General features: G+C 45.1%; 2 protein-coding genes across 3 annotated transcripts in view; both read right to left on the reverse strand.

The window, feature by feature from the left end:
* GPBAR1 (G protein-coupled bile acid receptor 1) overlaps positions 1 to 8,786 on the reverse strand; it is a 24,790-nt gene extending 16,004 nt beyond the window's left edge. The window contains exon 1 of the mRNA XM_075318770.1: positions 8,692 to 8,786. The gene's annotated coding sequence lies outside the window, so the exon portion shown is untranslated. The remainder of the gene's footprint in view (positions 1 to 8,691) is intronic.
* A 3,851-nt stretch (positions 8,787 to 12,637) lies between these two features.
* AAMP (angio associated migratory cell protein) lies at positions 12,638 to 23,007 on the reverse strand. Of its 2 annotated transcripts, none has more exons than XM_075318772.1 (12): positions 22,871 to 23,007; positions 21,200 to 21,382; positions 19,750 to 19,902; positions 19,421 to 19,540; positions 19,088 to 19,227; positions 18,021 to 18,165; positions 17,761 to 17,844; positions 17,450 to 17,565; positions 17,225 to 17,328; positions 13,751 to 13,841; positions 13,116 to 13,270; positions 12,638 to 12,916 (listed from the first exon to the last, which is right to left on the reverse strand). In XM_075318772.1, exons 2-12 carry the CDS (start codon positions 21,342 to 21,344, stop codon positions 12,841 to 12,843), a joined length of 1,329 nt encoding a protein of 442 aa, XP_075174887.1. In that variant the 5' UTR covers positions 21,345 to 21,382; positions 22,871 to 23,007; the 3' UTR covers positions 12,638 to 12,840. The 2 variants fall into 2 exon arrangements, with proteins under 2 accessions (XP_075174887.1, XP_075174886.1); XM_075318771.1 differs by having other exon boundaries at positions 21,200 to 21,379; positions 22,871 to 23,006.
* Positions 23,008 to 24,156: the final 1,149 nt, after the last annotated feature.

Raw genomic sequence — 24,156 nt, forward strand, 5'->3', positions numbered from 1 at the left:
ATAGAGGGATAGATGGATAGAGGGATAGATGGATAGAGGGATAGATGGATAGAGGGATAGATGGATAGAGGGATAGATGGATAGAGGGATAGATAGATAGATAGAGGGATAGATAGATAGAGGGATAGAGGGATAGATAGATAGATAAGATAGATAGAGGGATAGATAGATAGATAGATAAGATAGATAGAGGGATAGATAGAGGGATAGATAGATAAGATAGATAGAGGGATAGATAGATAGATAGAGGGATAGATAGAGGGATAGATAGATAGAGGAATAGATAGATAGAGGGATAGATAGAGGGATAGATAGATAGAGGGATAGATAGAGGGATAGATAGAGGGATAGATAGATAGAGGGATAGATAGATAGATAGATAGAGGGATAGATAGATAGAGGGATAGATAGATAGATAGATAGATAGATAGATAGATAGATAGATAGATAGATAGAGGGATAGATAGATAGAGGGATAGCTAGATAGATAGATAGATAGATAGATGGATAGATAGAGGGATAGATAGATAGAGGGATAGAGGGATAGATAGAGGGATAGATAGATAGAGGAATAGATAGATAGAGGGATAGATAGATAGAGGGATAGATAGATGGATAGATAGAGGGATAGATAGATAAGATAGATAGAGGGATAGATAGATAGATAGATAGATAAGATAGATAGAGGGATAGATAGATAGAGGGATAGATAGAGGGATAGATAGATAGAGGGACAGATAGATAGAGGGATAGATAGATAGATAGAGGGATAGATAGAGGGATAGATAGATAGATAGAGGAATAGATAGATAGAGGGATAGATAGATAGATAGATGGATAGATAGATATATAGATAGAGGGATAGATGGATAGAGGGATAGAGGGATAGATAGATAGATAGATAAGATAGATAGATAGAGGGATAGATAGAGGGATAGATAGATAGAGGGATAGATAGAGGGATAGATAGATAGATAGATAGATAGATAGAGGGATAGATAGATAGATAGAGGGATAGGTAGATAGAGGGATAGATAGAGGAATAGATAGATAGAGGGATAGATAGAGGGATAGATAGATAGAGGGATAGATAGATAAGATAGATAGAGGGATAGATAAAGGGATAGATAGATAGATAGAGGGATAGATAAGATAGATAGAGGGATAGATAGATAGAGGGATAGATAGATAGATAGATAGAGGGATAGATAGAGGGATAGATAGAGGGATAGATAGATAGAGGAATAGATAGATAGAGGGATAGATGGATAGAGGGATAGATAGATAGAGGGATAGACAGATAAGATAGATAGAGGGATAGATAGATAAGATAGATAGAGGGATAGATAGATAAGATAGATAGAGGGATAGATAGAGGGATAGATAGATAGATAGAGGGATAGATAGATAGAGGGATAGATAGATAGATAGATAGATAGAGGGATAGATAGAGGGATAGATAGAGGGATAGATAGATAAGATAGATAGAGGGATAGATAGATAGATAGATAGATAGATAGAGGGATAGATAGATAGAGGGATAGATAGATAGAGGGATAGATAGAGGGATAGATAGATAGAGGGATAGATAGAGGGATAGATAGATAGATAGATAGATAGATAGAGGGATAGATAGAGGGATAGATAGATAGAGGAATAGATAGATAGAGGGATAGATAGATAGATAGATAGAGGGATAGATAGAGGGATAGATAGAGGGATAGATAGATAAGATAGATAGAGGGATAGATAGATAGATAGATAGATAGATAAGATAGATAGAGGGATAGATAGATAGAGGGATAGATAGATAGAGGGATAGATAGATAGAGGGATAGATAGAGGGATAGATAGATAGAGGGACAGATAGATAGAGGGATAGATAGATAGATAGAGGGATAGGTAGATAGAGGGATAGATAGAGGGATAGATAGATAGAGGGATAGATAGAGGGATAGATGGATAGATAGAGGGATAGATAGATAGAGGGATAGATAGATAGAGGGATAGATAGAGGGATAGATAGAGGGATAGATAGATAGATAGATAGATAGAGGGATAGATAGAGGGATAGATAGATAGATAGATAGAGGGATAGATAGATAGATAGATAGATAGAGGGATAGGTAGATAGATAGATAGATAGATAGAGGGATAGGTAGATAGAGGGATAGATAGAGGGATAGATAGATAGAGGGATAGATAGATAGATAGAGGGATAGATAGATAGAGGGATAGATAGATAGAGGGATAGATAGATAGAGGGATAGATAGAGGGATAGATAGATAAGATAGATAGAGGGATAGATAGATAGATAGATAAGATAGATAGAGGGATAGATAGAGGGATAGATAGATAAGATAGATAGAGGGATAGATAGATAGAGGGATTGATAGATAGATAGATAGATAGATAGATAGAGGGATAGATAGAGGGATAGATAGAGGGATAGATAGATAGAGGGATAGATAGAGGGATAGATAGAGGGATAGATAGATAGAGGGATAGATAGATAGAGGGATAGATAGATAGAGGGATAGATAGATAGAGGGATAGATAGAGGGATAGATAGAGGGATAGATAGATAGATAAGATAGATAGAGGGATAGATAGATAGATAGATAGAGATAGATAGAGGGATAGGTAGATAGATAGAGGGATAGATGGATAGAGGGATAGATGGATAGAGGGATAGATGGATAGAGGGATAGATAGAGGGATAGATAGAGGTATAGATGGATAGATAGAGGGATAGATAGATAGATAGATAGAGGGATAGATAGATAGATAGAGGGATAGATAGATAGATAGATAGATAGAGGGATAGATAGATAGATAGAGGGATAGATAGATAAGATAGATAGAGGGATAGATAGATAGAGGGATAGATAGATAGATAGATAGATAGAGGGATAGATAGAGGGATAGATAGATAGAGGAATAGATAGATAGAGGGATAGATGGATAGAGGGATAGATAGATAGATAGATAGATAGATAAGATAGATAGAGGGATAGATAGATAGAGGGATAGATAGATAGAGGGATAGATAGAGGGATAGATAGATAGAGGGATAGATAGATAGAGGGATAGATAGAGGGATAGATAGATAGAGGGATAGATATGGTACAGAAAGTATTCAGACCCCTTTAAATCTTTCACTCTTTGTTTCATTGCAGCCATTTGGTAAATTCAAAAAAGTTCATTTTTTTCTCATTAATATACACTCTGCACCCATCCCCCATCTTGACAGAAACCCCCCCCCAGAAATGTAGACATTTTTGCAAATTTATTAAACAAGAAAAACTAAAATATCACATGGAGATAAGTATTCAGCCCCTTTGCTCAGACACTCATATGTAAGTCCCATGCTGTCCATTTCCTTGTGATCCTCCTTGAGATGGTTCTGCTCCTTCATTGGAGTCCAGCTGTGTGTAATTAAACTGATAGGACTAGATCTGGAAAGGCGCACACCTGTGTATATAAGACCTCACAGCTCACACTGCATGTCACACCAAAGGAGAGTCATGAGGTCAAAGGAACTGCCCAAGGAGCTCAGAGACAGAATTGTGGCAAGATCTGGCCAAGGTTACAAAAGAATTTCTGCAGTACTCAAAGGTTCCTAAGAGGACAGTGGCCTCCATAAATCTTAAATGGAATATGTTTGGGACCAGCAGAACTCTCCCTAGACCCGGCCGTCCAGCCAAACTGAGCAATCGTAAGGAGAAGAGCCTTGGTGAGAGGGGTAAAGAAGAACCTCAAGATCACTGAGCTCCAGGGATGCAGGAGGGAGATGGGAGAACGTTCCACAAAGTCACCTATCACTGCAGCCTCCACCAGTCGGGCCTTTATGGCAGAGTGGCCCAACGGAAGCCTCTCCTCAGTGCAAGACATATGAAAGCCGCATAGAGTTTGCAAAAACCACACGAAGGACTCCCAGACTTTGGGAAATAAGATTCTCTGGTCTGATGAGACCAAGATAGAACTTCATGGTGATAATTCTAAGCGGTATGTGTGGAGAAAAACCAGGCACTGCTCATCCCCTGCCCAATACAACCCCCACAGTGAAGCATGGTGGTGGCAGCATCATGCTATGGAGGCAGGGACAGGACGACTGGTTGCAATTGAAGGAAAGATGAATGCGGGCAAGTACAGAGATATCCTGGAAGAAAACCTCTTCCAGATGCGCTGGACCTCAGACTTGGCCGCAGTTTCACCTTCTAACATGACAATGACCCTAAGCAGACAGCTAAAATAACAAAGGAGCAGCTTTAGAACAACTCTGTGACCATTCTTAACCGGCCCAGCCAGAGCCCTGACCTAAACCCAATTGAGCATCTCTGGAGAGACCTGAAAACGGTGTTCACCAACGTTCACCATCCAACCTGACGGAACAGGAGAGAATCTGCAAGGAAGAATGGCCGAGGATCCCCAAATCCAGGATCCCAAGAAGACTCATGGCTTTACTAGCTCAAAAGGGAAGGTGCCTCTACTCAATACTGAGAAAAGGGGCTGAATACTTATGACCATGGGATATTTCAGTTTTTCTTGTGTAATATATTTGCAAAAATTTCTACATATGTTTTTTTTTCTGTCAAGATGGGGGATGGGAAGATAGGGGATGGGGAGCAGAGTGTATATTAATGAGGAAAAAATGTACCAAATGGCTGCAATGAAACAGAGTGAAAAATTTCAAGGGGTCTGAAGATTTTCTGCACCCACTGTAGATTGTTACAATGTATCAGTAGAGGATTGATCAATCTGTCAGGGCAGGAGACAGATTTGTGCTGCAGATTTCTCCAGATTTGATACAATGGTAACAAACCCGTAGTCGAACAATCATCTTAGATCAGGATGGGACTTTGTTCTGTGGATTGCACAGAAATGTTTCCATTCACTGTCAGTGATTAGAGATATTGAAAATGGCTACAAATTGTAACAGGTTCACAGATTCAATATCTGCTGTTAATCTAAGCTAAAACAAGTCTCCCTCCTGAGCTGTTAGCTTGCTACATTGTATCTATAAATTGCTTTAGTCTGGAGAATCTTAAAATTACAATGTAGCAAACCTCCTGCTGCGATAAGTACTGTATTAAAATTTTTTTTTTTTTTTTTTAAAAACCCTCGATGCAAGCAACAAGGTTTACACACATTGACAGCAAGCAGAGGTTATGATGAGGAACTGAAACTCAAAGTTCCGGAAATTTTCATTATAAATAGACTGTAACACCTTCATGCTCCGCTGGCGGATGTATCCTGAACCCGCTCCATACGGGCCGGTGCCACTGACCGCTAGTTATGGTCTCTGCTGGTAAATAGGCAAATGCAGAATAAAAGTGGAGCGATATGATGGGGGTTTTCAGTCGGACCCCCGTCGCTACACCCCAGGATACTAATTTGTACCGTCAATGGGCTGCTATGGGGCTGGGGTTCTGCTAAAGGGACAGGGCTTAATCCGAGGCTTTGGGGCTGGGGTTCTGCTAAAGGGACAGGGCTTAATCCGAGGCTTTGGGGCTGGGGTTCTGCTAAAGGGACAGGGCTTAATCCGAGGCTAATTATTAAAAAAAAACCACGTGATGAAATGATTGCAACTTGAAAACCACAAGTGAGGAATCACTCACCCCCTATTCAAAAATCGAAGAATTAAAAAATAAAATTTGGTATCCGCATCTGTACAAGTTCAATCAATTGAAATATAAAATTATTTAACCCATACGGTAAACGCCATAGAAAAAAAAAAAAAGAAAGTGAAGGTTTGCTACTTTCCGGTCATAGCAGTTCCCCCAATAAATACAATATAAAGCAATAAAAACATTGTGTGCGTCCCAAAATGATACAATAAACTACAGCAAAAAACCACAAAAGTTACAGAAAATGTTGACATGGACTAAATCTATGTTCTTACAAATTACAGAACTTTTTAGTATCACAAAATGAGTAATTTTTTACCTATAGAAGTTTGGTATCGCTGTAATCGTACAGAGCTGCAGATGGCAGAGCCGGGGAGTGCAGCTCTGCAGACTGGAGGGAAGTGGCAGCTCGTATTCTGCAGAATTGCCAATTGTTTGGTTGGAGCAGAAAATCCTAAGAAATCCCAAGCACGTACCCAGCTCAGACGTGTAAGATACCTTCATGGTAGATATGCGATGCACACGACGTCCTGCCAGCAGCTCCCATGGGTGGATGTGACAGGGGCCAGGACAGCGCCACCATCTGAAGATTTACGACTGTCACCTGCGAGTGCCCTGGACTTTATCACTTCGCTGCTTTACAGATCATCAGATGTGAGTTACAGATACATATTGGGGAATTGCTACTTATGCGATAAAGGCTTAAAATCCCCAGGGGCGCAACTATAGGAGGTGCAAAGCCTGTGTCCTCCCCCAGATCCCGGAGCCTTCAAGGTCGCTCCACCCATCAGCTACAAACACTACGGTCCCGGACAAAAGTTTTGCTTTTCACAGTTTGATGCTTCAGTGTTTTTCGCTCTTTACGGGTGAAAAAAATGCTGCAAAAACACTGAAAGAATAGACACGCTGCAGATTATTCTCTGCACCAAATCTGCAAGGAGAAAACTCAGCGTGTGCACGAGACGTCAGGATTCTCATTCAGGATTTTCTTGCAGTTTTGTGACAAAAATGCACTCAAAAACATGTATAATAAAAAAAAAAAAAAAAAAAAAAAAAGCGTGATAAAAATGCATAATGTGCACATAGCCTTAGCCGGATGCTTCTATGGTCACTGATGTACAATTCTAAACATTCCATATTTTTATGCCTTTTTTTTTTTAACAAATATATGAAGTTTCTGTAAAGTCTCAAAAACTGTGATAAACTCCGAGCACTGATGAGACAAGAACGGGTCATCAGATCTTTGGAATTAGATTTTTGTTGCCAGAACCCCCCCCCCCCCCCTCACCCCCCACCCCCGAGAAGGGTGAGGACACAGCTCCTGTACCCACAGCATCTCTCATAATTTCCTTTAATGGTTTCATAACATTTTCTTACAGATACGCAGCACTTTTGCAAAAAAAAAAAAGTGATGAGCTGATAAGTAAAGATTGAAATTCAAGATTTCCCAAGCAGCGCAGGTGTACCAAGATGGCGGCAACGGGGCCTCAGTAGACTCCCAACTTCCACGGCAGACGATGGGCGCCCAAATTACTGCTGAGCTCACAGAGGATTTTCTAAACTGATACATTGTATTTTATTTCCATTTACTTAGTGTTACCAATAAGAATGTTACCATTCCCTGACAACAAGCGGAGATTTTTAAAATGGTGAAAAGATATAAACACAAAGGCGCCGGATTCATCAATTCTGGCGGAAAACTGCTTAAAACTTACTAAAGTTTGGGGCAACAAATTGCAAAAGATTCTCTTTCGGTGTTTTTTACGCCAGACCCGGCCAACTCTGACAACTTTTTGAGCGGTGGTTGGGAGCTTCGCCAGGAGGAGCCACAACTGAGAAATTCATCATGTTATACTACAAAGGGGCACAAATTCAGACAGGAATGTACCCCGGACCACGGCACGCGCCTCTCAATGAATATTGAGCATCTAACTGCAGCGCACTCTTCATCAAGACTAAATACAAAGCCACAGTCAGTCTTGATGAAGAGTGCGCTGGAGATAGATGCTCAAAATTCACTGAGAGGTGCGTGCCGGGGTCCGGGGTCCATTCCGGTCTGAATATGTGCCACTTTTGTAGTATAACATGAGGAGTTTCTCTGTTGTGGCTCCTCCTGGCGAAGCTCCGTATCCTCCTAATACCCAGGCAGAAGTATTGTATTTGAGCACAAAACTATAGGGACAAAAAAAAAAAAAAAAAAAAATACAAAAGTTTAAAATTAATTAAAAAGAAAATACCAATTCTGTAAACAAAAAAAAAAACCCAACTAAAAATAAGTTTAAAAAAAATAATTAAAAAGAAAATATGATTTCTTTAAACAAGAAAAAAAGAAACATAAAAAAAGTTTAAAAAAAATAAAAGCATTCCTACAAATCAGAACATGATATCTAGAGAACACTGTATAGGGGGGAAAAGTGAAATACAGAAGTGATTTTTTTTTTTGGTTGTCACCTCTAAAAAGAAAAAAGAAAAAAAAAAAAGTGTATGAGCACCAAAATGGTACAAAAAAAAAGTACATCTCAACCTGAAAAGAAAAAAAAAAATAAGCCTCTCGTTCAGCTCAATTTTTTTTATTTTTAAAAAGTCGCCAGTCTTAAAAACATTTTGTTTTTTAGCTGTATTCTATGTTTTTTTTTTTTTTAATTTATTTTTTACCGACCCTCAGAATACAGAGCGCAGCTTTGTTTCTACCGGAAGGTGAACAGTGTAAAAACTAAACCCAAAAATACCAGTGGAATTGCTGCTTTTTCTCCTGCCACAATTTTTTCAGCTGAAAAGTTTTGGTTCTTGAGAAACCAATAAAAAAAAAAAAAAAAAAAAAAAAAAAAAGCAGGAAAAGTCTCCCTTCACTTTAGTTTTTGGTAGCAATTTTTAATGTACAAGTTTTGGCTGGATTTTTCACCCTCAGTCGCACTGGTGTGAACAAAGACTAAGGGATAAAGAGACGCAAAGTGCTGCAAAAGTGGAGGAAGGAAACAGAGGACAGGACCGGGCATACAGCAGATGTAGCAGAGCCGTCCTGTATGGTGGGAGGACTGCAGGTAACTACTGCATACTCACAGCTCACTGACCATCTCCGCTCTGCTCCATCCCGGGGTGCTGCGCGTCTGACCCCATAGTGCACTCACCATCCCGGCTGGTCGGAGTCTGCGCCCCGAGCTCCTCCCTGAGAAAGAACGAAGCGCAACCTCCAGGGACGGAGAAGAGGAAATCCGAGAGTCACAGCCAGCTCTGTGTGATACTGTCTGTGAGCCAAGTATCTAATCCTCCCCTGTGTGATACTGTCTGCTGAGCTGTGTATCTAATCCTCTCCTGTGTGATACTGTCTGCTGAGCTGTGTATCTAATCCTACCCTGTGTGATAGTGGGCAGAGCAATGTATCTAATCCTACCCTGTGTGATACTGTCTGTTGAGCTGTGTATATAATCCTCTCCTGTGTATCTAATCCTACCCTGTGCAAAACTGTTTGCTGAGCTGCTGTATCTAATCCCATCATATGTGATACTGTAAATTTTTGTGCAATATTCAATAACATTTCATGGTAGATAATGTTGAGCCAAACTTTCCTTCTAGACAGTATCACACAGGAGAGGATTAGATACACGGCTCAGCAGACAGTATCACACAGGAGAGGATTAGATACACAGCTCAGCAGACAGTATCACACAGCATAGGATTAGATACACAGCTCAGCAGACAGTATCACACAGGATAGGATTAGATACACAGCTCAGCAGACAGTATCACACAGGATAGGATTAGATACACGGCTCAGCAGACAGTATCACACAGGAGAGGATTAGATATACAGCTCAGCAGTCAGGATCACACAGGATAGGATTAGATACACGGCTCAGCAGTCAGGATCACACAGGATAGGATTAGATACACGGCTCAGCAGACAGTATCACACAGGATAGGAGTAGATACACGGCTCAGCAGACAGTATCACACAGCATAGGATTAGATACACAGCTCAGCATCACACAGGATAGGATTAGATACACGGCTCAGCAGACAGTATCACACAGGAGAGGATTAGATATACAGCTCAGCAGACAGTATCACACAGGATAGGATTAGATACACGGCTCAGCAGACAGTATCACACAGGATAGTAGATACACGGCTCAGCAGACAGTATCACACAGGATAGGATTAGATACACGGCTCAGCAGACAGTATCACACAGGAGAGGATTAGATACACAGCTCAGCAGACAGTATCACAGGATAGGATTAGATACACGGCTCAGCAGACAGTATCACACAGGAGAGGATTAGATACACAACTCAGCAGACAGGATCACAGGATAGGATTAGATACACGGCTCAGCAGACAGTATCACACAGGAGAGGATTAGATACACAACTCAGCAGACAGGATCACAGGATAGGATTAGATACATGGCTCAGCAGACAGTATCACACAGGAGAGGATTAGATACACAGCTCAGCAGTCAGGATCACAGGATAGGATTAGATACACAACTCAGCAGACAGGATCACAGGATAGGATTAGATACACGGCTCAGCAGACAGTATCACACAGGAGAGGATTAGATACACGGCTCAGCAGACAGTATCACACAGGAGAGGATTAGATATACAGCTCAGCAGACAGTATCACACAGGACATGATTAGATACACAGCTCAGCAGACTGTATCACGCAGGATAGGAGTAGATACACAGCTTAGCAGACAGTATCACACAAGATTAGATACACTGTTGCTGGACTTCCTGGTCGCAGCCGGTTCCTCGTCAGTGCATTGCTTGCATCAGCAGAACATATGAAGTAACAGTGACGTGTGGCTCCTCGTCCTGGACACGGGGGCATTTTCTGTGGTGGAGAAGACGCCGCTCTGTCCGTGTAGAAGCATTGGCGTCTCGTCCCCCCCCATCGGCGCTTGGCCGCCTGTAACCTCTCTATATTATAGACCCGAGATCACGACGCTGCAGCTCAGACACGAGTCTGTGGACACCGCTGCCATCTAGTGGCCAATTGAGGACTTGTCACACTCCGACACCAGGACCACTGTAAACTCTGCTTCCGGTAATTGAGCAGCATTCAGTATGGCCACTACTACAACTCTCATCAGGGTTATTTCTCCTCCTCAGAGAGGGATACAGGAGGAACAGGTCATTGCTGAGCGGGGTCTTCACGTTATGGGCACAAAGAACCACAACTGCCATTCCACCAGCCAATCTTGAAGCAGACACACTGTACTACACATAGTCCAGGGGGCGGAGCATGACAAGTGAGGTCACGCCCCACCCTTACCGTGACACTTCACACTTATTCACGCCCTCTTTGGCGGCTTTTGTGGCTTTTGCATGGATTTATGTAAAATTTTGCTACAAAAGCATTTTTAATTTTATATTTTTTTTTATTTTTTACAAACTGCAGCAACACAAATTATTAAAATTGTCAAAACCAGATTTAGGATAAATATCTAGTGTTCATTTTTTTTGCTTTTTTTTATTTTCCTACTTTTACACCTGGTTACATTTTCTCTGATATCATCCAAAGAATTAACACAAAAAAAGCTGAAAATAACGACACACGAGCGTCTGGTGTAAGAAAGCGTCGTCTCTTTAATTCTACAGCATCACACACAATAACACGAGTCATATAAATAATCGGGCGCCGCGGTCACGGGCGTCAGTGGGGGGAGAAAAGGCGGTGGAGTCGCGGGTGGATCCTGCTGCAATGTCCGGATTATGACCTGAGCTTCCTGCAGAATAAGCCGCCATTGTGGAGGGAGGGTCACCCCGACCCCGGGGACGGCAGCCGCCCCCATCATAGTATGGCTTCTCTGCTATAGACACAGCGGGCGGCACAAGTAGAAAAGTATCAGCCGGTAAAGTGGCCGCCGTATACAACACAACTTGCACTATATGGCCATTTTTTTTTTTTTTTTTCTTTTTGCATTTGTCTTCCTGAAAACGCAATGTCTGATATTAAAGCAAAGACCAATAAAAAAAACAAAAAAAAAAAAAAAAAACACATTTCCACCTCCCGGTTCCTGCTGATTTGTATTTGCGAGATGCATAGATTTACACATTATACATATAAAGAATAATTATCGTTTATTTCATTAGTTTTTTTTTCTGCGCCAAGCTTTACGTCTGCAAAAGCAACAATGTGAACAGCCCTTACATGTAAAAAACAAATAAAAATATACAGCCTCGCTCGCACTGGTCACGCTTTGGGTAGGAGCAAAAAAAAAAAAAAACCCCACTTTTTTTCCATATTAATCCAGTTACAGGAAGGAGAAGTAGGAAATCAGAATAAAGAGTGAAATGAGACGGACGCGAGTCCAGGGCGGAGGCCGTCTGCATAGAAATATATATTGTTTTAGAATAATGTATATATAATTATATTTTTTTCACTTTTCGGGAAGGGCAGAATTTCATGTATAAATGTGCCCCCCCCCCGCGAGACAGAGTTGGCCCACCCCCCCGCAGTGCGAGGCAGAGCGGCGCCACCCCCCCGCAGTGCGAGGCAGAGCGGCGCCACCCCCCCGCAGTGCGAGGCAGAGCGGCGCCACCCCCCCGCAGTGCGAGGCAGAGCGGCGCCACCCCCCCCCCCCCCGCAGTGCGAGGCAGAGCGGCGCCACCCCCCCCCCCCCCCGCAGTGCGAGGCAGAGCGGCGCCACCCCCCCCCCCCGCAGTGCGAGGCAGAGCGGCGACACCCCCCCCGCAGTGCGAGGCAGAGCGGCGACACCCCCCCCGCAGTGCGAGGCAGAGCGGCCACACCCCCCCGCAGTGCGAGGCAGAGCGGCGACCCCCCCCCCCGCAGTGCAAGGCAGAGCGGCGACCCCCCCCCGCAGTGCAAGGCAGAGCGGCGACCCCCCCCCCCGCAGTGCGAGGCAGAGCGGCGACCCCCCCCCCGCAGTGCGAGGCAGAGTGGCGACCCCCCCCCCCCCCCCGCAGTGCGAGGCAGAGCCTCTCACTTTTGCTCAGTAGTGGATTCTCTTAAGATTTCATACCATTATCGAGACCCCTCTAAACCCCCCACCCACCCCAAAAAGTGTGAAAGACTGATACATGCGGCCCCCGCGTGTTCTTCTCCGCACACGTACGGGGATGTCCCTGTGACGTATAAAAAGCATCCACACCTAGAAACGTGTACAGAACAGCTCCGGCCTCCGGTCAGCAGGGGGCGTCTGCGTTACAATGAGCGGACGGGTGAGGATCCCGCGCCTCTAGCGGTCGGGTCTCTGCACACAGAATACTTTCGCCTTGTGATCCCCGGAGGCGGTGACCACAATGGAAGCGTCTCTGAAACACAAGAACGTAAAGACACAATGTCACCAAAAAGCTGCGGTTATATCAATTCTTTACTGCAGGCTGTAAAGCGAGCCTCTTTATTTATTTCTTTGCAGCATTTCTACTTTTTCGCTATAGGTGAGTGCAGGATTCGCCCCGGACTATATATAATAACTGAATGCAGACAGTAGGGTCCGGGATAAACACTCACTTGTTTAGTGCAAAGTCCAGGATCTCGGCGGTGTGGCCGCAGTATTCGCTGATCATTTTTCCAGATCGGGAGTCCCACAGCCTGACGGCCCCGTCCAAGCTGCAGGTGTAGACCACCGGGGAATTCTCCTCCCACAGGAGCTGGACGATGCCGGACTAGAGAACAGAGGGACGGAGGTTACCCTCGGATCATTAACCTGCACCCAAACACTGCTGATGTAAAGACTAGGACGCAGCAGTATCACCACGCAGGAGTCTGAATATGTGTCACTGGAGGAAGCGCTGACAACACATACGCATCAGCTACCCTGACACACAGCACCAAATCCCCATCACAAATATTAAACGTAATGTTCGGTGTCACCACCGGGGGGAGCTCAGGAGCAGACAGGCCTCAGTGATCACAGCGAATGCACTGAGCTCCCTCTAGTGGACGCTCCTATTTATGCAGCAGAAGTGGAAGAAAAATGGGTCTAAATTATAAAAATCATCAACAGTAAATTTTACATCCAAGATAAAATGTTGTTAAAAGACGGACACAAATCCCACAACTTCTACCACAGAGCGCAAATGAATAATGATAGTGATATAAAACCGAGACTGCTGGAGAAAATGAAGAAAAGTGCCGCCACTCACTTCATGCTGACATCTGTGTCGCAGAGTCTGGGTGGAAACGTCATAAATCGCCAGCGTTCCATCCAGGTAACCGACCGCGGCCAGAGGCAGACTGCAAAACCGACACGAGGAATGCATAATCATATCTCCATACATAGCGCAGCGGCGGCACAAGAAGGGGCCACATCAGGTGCAGGAATCATGGGATAAGACAGATTATATAATAATACAGCAGGATAGAGATAGATATAGATAGAGATATATATATATATATATTACATACACAGTTAGGTCCAGAAATCTTTGGACAGTGACACAATTTTGGCGAGTTGGGCTCTGCATGCCACCACATTGGATTTGAAATGAAACCTCTACAACAGAATTCAAGTGCAGATTGTAACGTTTAATTTGAAGGTTTGAACAAAAATATCTGATAGAAATTGTAGGAATTGTCACATTTCTTTACAAACACTCCACATTTTAGGAGGTCAAAAGTAATTGGACAAATAAACCAAACCCAAACAAAATATTTTTATTTTCAATATTTTGTTGCGAATCCTTTGGAGGCAATCACTGCCTTAAGTCTGGAACCCATGGACATCACCAAACGCTGGGTTTCCTCCTCCTTAATGCTTTGCCAGGCCTTTACAGCCGCAGCCTTCAGGTCTTGCTTGTTTGTGGGTCTTTCCGTCTTAAGTCTGGATTTGAGCAAGTGATATGCATGCTCAATTGGGTTAAGATCTGGTGATTGACTTGGCCATTGCAGAATGTTCCACTTTTTTGCACTCATGAACTCCTGGGTAGCTTTGGCTGTATGCTTGGGGGCATTGTCCATCTGTACTATGAAGCGCCGTCCGATCAACTTTGCGGCATTTGGCTGAATCTGGGCTGAAAGTATATCCCGGTACACTTCAGAATTCATCCGGCTACTCTTGTCTGCTGTTATGTCATCAATAAACACAAGTGACCCAGTGCCATTGAAAGCCATGCATGCCCATGCCATCACGTTGCCTCCACCATGTTTTACAGAGGATGTGGTGTGCCTTGGATCATGTGCCGTTCCCTTTCTTCTCCAGTCTTTTTTCTTCCCATCATTCTGGTACAGGTTGATCTTGGTCTCATCTGTCCATAGAATACTTTTCCAGAACTGAGCTGGCTTCATGAGGTGTTTTTCAGCAAATGTAACTCTGGCCTGTCTATTTTTGGAATTGATGAATGGTTTGCATCTAGATGTGAACCCTTTGTATTTACTTTCATGGAATCTTCTCTTTACTGGTGACTTAGAGACAGATACACCTACTTCACTGAGAGTGTTCTGGACTTCAGTTGATGTTGTGAACGGGTTCTTCTTCACCAAACAAAGTATGCGGCGATCATCCACCACTGTTGTCATCCGTGGACGCCCAGGCCTTTTTGAGTTCCCAAGCTCACCAGTCAATTCCTTTTTTCTCAAAATGTACCCGACTGTTGATTTTGCTACTCCAAGCATGTCTGCTATCTCTCTGATGGATTTTTTCTTTTTTTTTAGTCTCGGGATGTTCTGCTTCACCTCAATTGAGAGTTCCTTAGACCGCATGTTGTCTGGTCACAGCAACAGCTTCCAAATGCAAAACCACACACCTGTAATCAACCCCAGACCTTTTAACTACTTCATTGATTACAGGTTAACGAGGGAGACGCCTTCAGAGTTAATTGCAGCCCTTAGAGTCCCTTGTCCAATTACTTTTGGTCCCTTGAAAAAGAGGAGGCTATGCATTACAGAGCTATGATTCCTAAACCCTTTCTCCGATTTGGATGTGAAAACTCTCATATTGCAGCTGGGAGTGTGCACTTTCAGCCCATATTATATATAGAGTTGTATTTCTGAACATGTTTTTGTAAACAGCTAAAATAACAAAACTTGTGTCACTGTCCAAATATTTCTGGACCTAACTGATTATATATATATATATATATATTATATGTGTGTGTGTATATATATTAATTTTATATTGTTTTATGTATATAAAATAAATAAAATAAATGATAATCTCTTATATTATTGCTAACAACATAAAAAAATTATACAAATATATAGATACCAAAAGTCATAATAATAATGACTTCCCAACTGTGAGTCAAAAGTTTAAAAAGACCAAAAAGATAGATCAGTTGGGACACTCCTCCATTATCTGTTCACAATGGTCTGTTCCAAAATACTTAGAGCTTTTCTGTGGATCAGACCACTGAGCACTGGAAATATGGGGGTGTTATATATAGGAAACACAAAGTATAACAAAAACTATTTAAAACGTTCTGTATAAGGCGGCGCGCCCCCATAAATTGGATTGGGCACAACTTTTTTAAAAAGGCGCTAATGGGGCCGAGTATCATCAACCCATTAAAGAACGTAAGAAATGTTTCTTTTTTTCTGCGTTTTTTTTGTTCAAAAAGCCATAACTTTTTTTTCTATCCTTCGACAGCCAGAGGAGAATTTGTTTTCTGCAGGATGAGGTGTAATTTTTACTGACATTCAGTTATCTGTGTTACATACTGGAAATCAGGGGAGAAGGGGAAAAAAAACAAGATCAGAGTAAAAAAAAAATTAAAAAAAAATATTTTTTTTTTTACAGCACGTCATACAAGTCGTGCAGCAACACAATTCTCCAAATCAGAACAGTTACTGCGATATCAAACTTGTCCAAATTTTTTTTTCTATATTTTAGAGGTTAAGAAAAACACAATCTGAAATTATTATTAAAAACAAAATTATTATATAGATCGTAAAATGTAACATCCCTGGACTGTGTGGATGGGACCGTATAAGGACTTTTCTGTGAACCGAGCGGATATTTTTTTATTAATACCATTTTGAGGTATTTAACATTTTTATTATTATTCATTGTATTTTTTTTTGGGGGGGGGGGTTTAACGGCCAAAACAATGTCCATTCTGCGGGAAAATTTTAGTTTTATTTTGCCATTTAATGTACAATTTAATCATATTTTAGAAATTTGGGAGGTAGGACTTTTTCAGACAGAATGAAAGCAAATAGATTTATTTATTGTTTCCTAATTTTTAAAAGGGAAACTTAAACAAAAAAATAAAAAAATGAATTCAATTAAATAAAAGTTTCTCTTTATTTTTTTCTTTCTATTCCCATGAGGAAGCCTGCGGTGGTCTGATTCCTAATGCTATAGCACCATAGTGTTGCTGTATGTAGTGATATCGCGGGTCTAATATGCAGCCGGCCGCAGGACTTCATGGGACTAAAACTACCGCTATGGTGGTCTTCCGGCAGACCCCCAGCTGCTATGACATCCCATTGCAAGAGGATAAATTTAGTGCACCAATGTTTACGCCATTTAAATGCGGCTCTCAGTGATTGACAGCCGGCAGTTAAATGGTTAAACAGCAGTGATCGGCGAGAGCGGTTATAGGCAGACGCGGGCTCCACACACTGTGTATGTCAGGAAGGGGTTAATAAAAGATACAGCAGAGTCGGCTGTCACTTACGCGCTGCAGAACCCCACCGACTCCACCGAATTGGTCTCCGCTTCCCCTTCCTCCCGTTTTGAGGCTTTGGATACGTTACTTTCTGTCCGGAAAACTCCGACAACCTGCAAACATGGAGATCAGAGACTTTTTTTTTCTTCTTCCAATATTTAAATAAAATTTGCATTGAACGATCCTTTAAATACAACATAATATCAGAATCAGCCGACTCGGGGAAGTCCTCACCTTCCCGGTGGCCGTGTTCACCATTTTTGTGTCGCAATCTACAGAACCGCTGAGAATGAGGCTGCCGTCGGCATTAGAGGAGACGCACGTCAGGGGTCCTGTGTGGGCATCGGCGCCTGGAAGGAGAAAAGCGAAAAAGCAATGATCAGAAACTATAAAAGCAGCAGCAGCTGCAGCGTCACTACAGCGCTCCTCTACCGAAAACAAAACCGCCATGCACAAAGCTGGACGATGGAAGAAGAAAATATTGCAACAGTTCCCCCTTAACATTGCACTTCAGACAGCAACCACTAGGAGCGCCGCAGATTCACCTTTCAGGACGTGCAGCATGTTCCCCTGCTTCAGATCCCAAATCCGCACACTGCCGTCTTCATACCCAACAACGGCTTTCTTACCTTTACAAATAGAATAAAAAAAAAATATTATTTTACATATGGAGGTAAAACTAAAAAAAAAGGACAGAGAAAGAAGGTATATTTTATTGGAAATGAAAAAAAAAAACTAACATTGTATTATTTACTATAAAACATTAAGAAATTAATTAGAAACCAAAAACTCAAGGAAAACTGACCGTCTGGAAGGAACTGTCCACAGGTGGCCGGGCAGTTGGGTCCTTGGAAAGTTTTACATTCTCCACTGGGGATTTTCCACATCCAGGTATTACCGTCTGCTGTACCACAAAGCAACACGTGGGAACAAGGATGCCACTCCAACCACTGCAAGAGAAAGACTGCTATAATACTGCCCCTATGTGCAAGAATATAACTACTATAATACTGCCCCTATGTACAAGAATATAACTACTATAATACTGCCCCTATGTACAAGAATATAACTATTATAATACTGCCCCCTATGTACAAGAATATAACTACTATAATACTGCCCCCTATGTACAAGAATATAACTACTATAATACTGCTCCTATGTACAAGAATATAACTACTATAATACTGCCCCCTGTGTACAAGAATATAACTACTATAATACTGCTCCCTATGTACAAGAATATAAGTACTATAATACTGCCCCTATGTACAAGTATATAACTACTATAATACTGCTCCTATGTACAAGAATATAACTACTATAATACTGCCCCTATGTACAAGAATATAACTACTATAATACTGCCCCCTATGTACAAGAATATAACTACTATAATACTGCCCCTATGTATAAGAATATAACTACTATAATACTGCCTCCTATGTACAGGAATATAACTACTATAATACTGCTCCTATGTACAAGAATTTAACTACTATAATACTGCCCCCTATGTACAAGAATATAACTACTATAATACTGCTCCTATGTATAAGAATATAACTACTATAATACTGCCTCCTATGTACAAGAATATAACTACTATAATACTGCTCCTATGTACAAGAATATAACTACTATAATACTGCTCCCTATGTACAAGAATATAACTACTATAATACTGCTCCTATGTATAAGAATATAACTACTATAATACTGCCTCCTATGTACAAGAATATAACTACTATAATACTGCCTCCTATGTACAAGAATATAACTACTATAATACTGCTCCTATGTACAAGAATATAACTACTATAATACTGCCCCTATGTACAGGAATATAACTACTATAATACAGCCTCTTACCTCGAGGTCGGCCACTTCAAACGACCATATTTCCTGCGTGTCCTCCACCTTCCACACCTTGATGAGGCCGCTCATGTCTCCCGTTGCCACCATGCTGGAGTCGTGACTGAACGCTGCGCAGGTGACGGAGTCCTTGTGTCCTGGGAATAGTTGATGCTGACAGATCAGGATACAGTAATGGCTGCTGCAATGTTACAGACGACTATGAAGCTTCTGGAAGATCGGAGTTATTAATGTTCGCGGTTCACTGACCGGGTCTCGCTGGGATTATGCAGAGATGTTTGGTTATCGTCCTGCTCTATGGGAATACGTGACATTATGCGTCTCACTCACCCGCGCACTCAAACAGCGTCTCCCCGTCACTGATCCTCCAGACGCACGCCTTGTCGTCCTCTCCTCCGGTCACTGCCAGGTTGTTTTCCTTGGGGTCCAGACTGACGCAGAATACAGAAGCTGCAAAAGGAGCAGAGACATAAAAACCGACACGTCAGCGTCAGCCGAGAGCAGCCGAATCCTGGGGCCCCGACACACTGTAACAAATATCACTACTGGATGCAGTTTGTAGCAAGTTTTCAGTCAACAAAATCATCTAGATGCAAATGTTTGCACTCACTGACAGCAAGCGGAGATGTTGAAAAGGAAGGTTACATTATAAAGGATACCTGTGTGCTTGGAGTAGGTCAGCTCGCTGTCGTCGTGAGGTTCGGTCCCTTCCTCCACACCCTCATCCTCCGTCTCCCACTCCTCATCCCCCATTTCTCCATCTTCGGGTTCATCGGCAAAGTCCACGTCTTCCATGTCACTAGCCAGGTCGTCTGCGGAGCGGAAAGGAAGAAGTCTGTGCATTTGGCCCCGGGGATCACCATGGAGAGGGTCCCCACTGCCCAATTCTGTCACCGCCATACACCCAGACTAAAACCTGCTTAACCCCTCAGCGGCCAAAATGCTTCTGTCCAAAGGGAACTGATATTTGATAGTGATTTTGTGCATGTGGTGAATTATTGGCTCCGACGGTCACTTCTCAGAACGCTTTGAGCCTCCGGGGCAGGTTCTGGCACTTTCCGGATCAGGACTTATTTACAGGAATTTACAGGAACGTTGTCATTCACCAACAGCAAATCAGAGACCAAACTTCTATTTTTTCCCCATTATTTATGTGATTTATAAAAGATTTTTTTTTTTTTTATTTTCGTCTCCCATCAGAGGCCGGTGCTGGCTGTAGGAGACAGCTGGCACCTGCCCCGTGTGCAGCCGGCTCAGCTCAGGCGCTGGTGGTAGGACACAGCTGGCACCTGCCCCGTGTGCAGCCGGCTCAGCTCAGGCGCTGGTGGTAGGACACAGCTGGCACCTGCCCCGTGTGCAGCGAGCTCAGCTCAGGCGGTAGGACACAGCTGGCACCTGCCCCGTGTGCAGCCGGCTCAGCTCAGGCGCTGGAGGTAGGACACAGCTGGCACCTGCCCCGTGTGCAGCCGGCTCAGCTCAGGCGCTGGAGGTAGGACACAGCTGGCACCTGCCCCGTGTGCAGCGAGCTCAGCTCAGGCGGTAGGACACAGCTGGCACCTGCCCCGTGTGCAGCCGGCTCAGCTCAGGCGCTGGAGGTAGGACACAGCTGGCACCTGCCCCGTGTGCAGCCGGCTCAGCTCAGGCGGTAGGACACAGCTGGCACCTGCCCCGTGTGCAGCCGGCTCAGCTCAGGCGGTAGGACACAGCTGGCACCTGCCCCGTGTGCAGCCGGCTCAGCTCAGGCGGTAGGACACAGCTGGCACCTGCCCCGTGTGCAGCCGGCTCAGCTCAGGCGGTAGGACACAGCTGGCACCTGCCCCGTCTGCACCCGGCTGAGCTCAGGCGCTGGTGATAGGACACAGCTGGCACCTGCCCCGTGTGCAGCCAGCTCAGCTTTGGCGCTGGCGGTAGGACACAGCTGGCACCTGCCCCGTGTGCAGCCGGCTCAGCTCAGTTCAGCATCTTCATACACCAGAGATCAGTGGAGCAAGTAAAAAAAAAAAAAAAAAATCAGCCAATCCTTCTGTGCACGGCTGCCTGCGGCCACCATAGCCGCTGTCTGTAGAGGGGTCTCCCACACCAATACACAGGGGCCCCCTGACCACCTACCTGGGTCTGGATCGCCATCATTCAGCTCCAGGACCTCAATAATCTCTTCGTCATCATGAAAGTCCACAGCGGCTGCGGCCCCCTCCTCGGGCTCTGGACTGGGCGACCCGGACCCTCCTCCATCACCGGCGCCCGCTCCTTCCATCGCCCTCCGATCTCCGGGACACAGGGTGGCAGCTGCTGCTAACGACACAGGATATGAGCAGCAGACATAAGAGAGACGAACGCTGCCGCCCGCACACTGACACAGAGGAACAGAACCTCAGCTGTGGAAGGAACAGCCGGGGAACAAATCAGTCAACGAAAGCTCAACCCTGCGGAGACACTGTAAGCCACAGACACAGCGAGCTACAGACATGCCACAAGCCACAGAAACACTGTGAGCCACAGAGATGCCACGACCTGCCAAGATAGTGCAAGCCACAGACATGACACGACCCATCGAGACAGCGAGCTAGAGACGCCACAAGCAGTGCAGATGCTACGACCTGCCGAGACAGTGTGAGCCACAGAGATGCTAAATGTCGCTCAGACACGGCGAGACACGCAGATGGCACGAACCGCCAGGACACTAAGCCGCAGACACGCCACAAGGTGCAGATACCACGACCCACCGAGGCACGACATGAGCTGTTGACTCACGACCTGCCGAGACACCGCAAGCCACAGACACACCACGAGCCATGCAGATGCCATGAGTGACAGATACTGCGAGCCACAGACACGCCACGAGCGATGCAGATGCTATGAGTGACAGGCACTGCGAGCCACAGACACGCCACGAGCCATGCAGATGCCATGAGTGACAGGCACTGCGAGCCACAGACACGCCACGAGCCATGCAGATGCCATGAGTGACAGACACTGCGAGCCACAGACGCGCCACGAGCCATGCAGATGCCATGAGTGACAGACACTGCGAGCCACAGACGCGCCACGAGCCATGCAGATGCCATGAGTGACAGACACTGCAAGCCACAGACGCGCCACGAGCCATGCAGATGCCATGAGTGACAGGCACTGCGAGCCACAGACACGCCACGAGCCATGCAGATGCCATGAGTGACAGACACTGCGAGCCACAGACGCGCCGCGAGCCATGCAGATGCCATGAGTGACAGACACTGCGAGCCACAGATGCTACGAGCCATGCAGATGCCATGAGTGACAGGCACTGCGAGCCACAGACACGCCACGAGCCATGCAGATGCCATGAGTGACAGGCACTGCGAGCCACAGACACGCCACGAGCCATGCAGATGCCATGAGTGACAGGCACTGCGAGCCACAGACACGCCACGAGCTGCTGTCACATCCAGGGGCTGAGCCTCCCACTGCTCACAGCTGGGGGTTGTTACATTGTATCAGACAAGTGCACCGAACCCTCAGCTGTGAGGAGCCCGAGGCCTGCACTGGTTTCCTTCCTACAGACGTTATACTGATGCTTCTATTCACAGACAGCAAGCAGAGTCTGCACATGGACAAGTGTCAAAGCTCAGTCACATGACACTCCTCGCCTGGACATCACGTGATGTGAGCGTCCAGGACCTCTCACCCCTCAGGTAACCCCTCCGGGCAGTTAACCCTGTCACCCCCACGTGTCTCCGGTAATAGCGGAACCGGTGTCTATTCCGGAGCAACCAGGAGAGGAGCGAAGCCGGAGGGACTTACAGTGAGGCTCCTGAGTGCGGGGAGCAGAGGCGCCGCGGCCGGGAGACCCCTGGGACCCTCGGGCCTGCAGCCGCCAGACACACGTGGGCGCTCCTCCTTCCAAGCACACCCTGCAACCTAACTGCACTGTCAGCTGAGACGGGGGCGGGACTCTCCGCCTCCAATAGAATTACAGGGTGCCTTACATCAACCAATTGGAAACGTCTATTTTTTTCAGCAGTTTAGAGCGACACCGCAGCTCGAGCACATAAACAAGGTGTAGTGCGCATGCTCAGCGCGGGGATTTTGGGGATTGTAGTTTCAGTTTGGCTTCATCGCTCTGAGGGCGGAAATGGGTTATAAAGCTGGAAAACTAGGGGAAAACAAGCTCTATAGTAGAGAGCCCCCATAACAGCGCGTCACCCACAGATCCCCCATAACAGAGCATCACCCACAGATCCCCCATAACAGAGCGTCACCCACAGATCCCCCATAACAGAGCGTCATCCACAGATCCCCCATAACAGAGCGTCATCCACAGATCCCCCATAACAGAGCATCACCCACAGATTCCCCCATAACAGAGCGTCACCCACAGATCCCCCATAACAGCGCGTCATCCACAGATCCCCCATAACAGAGCATCACCCACAGATCCCCCATAACAGAGCGTCATCCACAGATCCCCCATAACAGAGCATCACCCACAGATCCCCCATAACAGAGCGTCACCCACAGATCCCCCATAACAGAGCATCACCCACAGATCCCCCATAACAGAGCGTCACCCACAGATCCCCCATAACAGAGCATCACCCACAGATCCCCCATAACAGAGCGTCATCCACAGATCCCCCATAACAGAGCGTCACCCACAGATCCCCCACAACAGAGCGTCATCCACAGATCCCCCACAACAGAGCGTCATCCACAGATCCCCCATAACAGAGCATCACCCACAGATCCCCCATAACAGAGCGTCATCCACAGATCCCCCATAACAGAGCATCATCCACAGATCCTCCATAACAGAGCATCACCCACAGATCCCCCATAACAGAGCATCACCCACAGATCCCCCATAACAGAGGGTCACCCACAGATCCCCCATAACAGAGCGTCACCCACAGATCCCCCATAACAGAGCGTCACCCACAGATCCCCCATAACAGAGCATCACCCACAGATCCCCCATAACAGCGCGTCACCCACAGATCCCCCATAACAGAGTGTCATCCACAGATCCCCCATAACAGCGCGTCACCCACAGATCCCCCATAACAGAGCATCACCCACAGATCCCCCAT

This window comes from Anomaloglossus baeobatrachus, chromosome 7 (genome assembly GCF_048569485.1).
Source record: "Anomaloglossus baeobatrachus isolate aAnoBae1 chromosome 7, aAnoBae1.hap1, whole genome shotgun sequence".
NCBI classification, from domain to species: Eukaryota; Metazoa; Chordata; class Amphibia; order Anura; family Aromobatidae; genus Anomaloglossus; species Anomaloglossus baeobatrachus.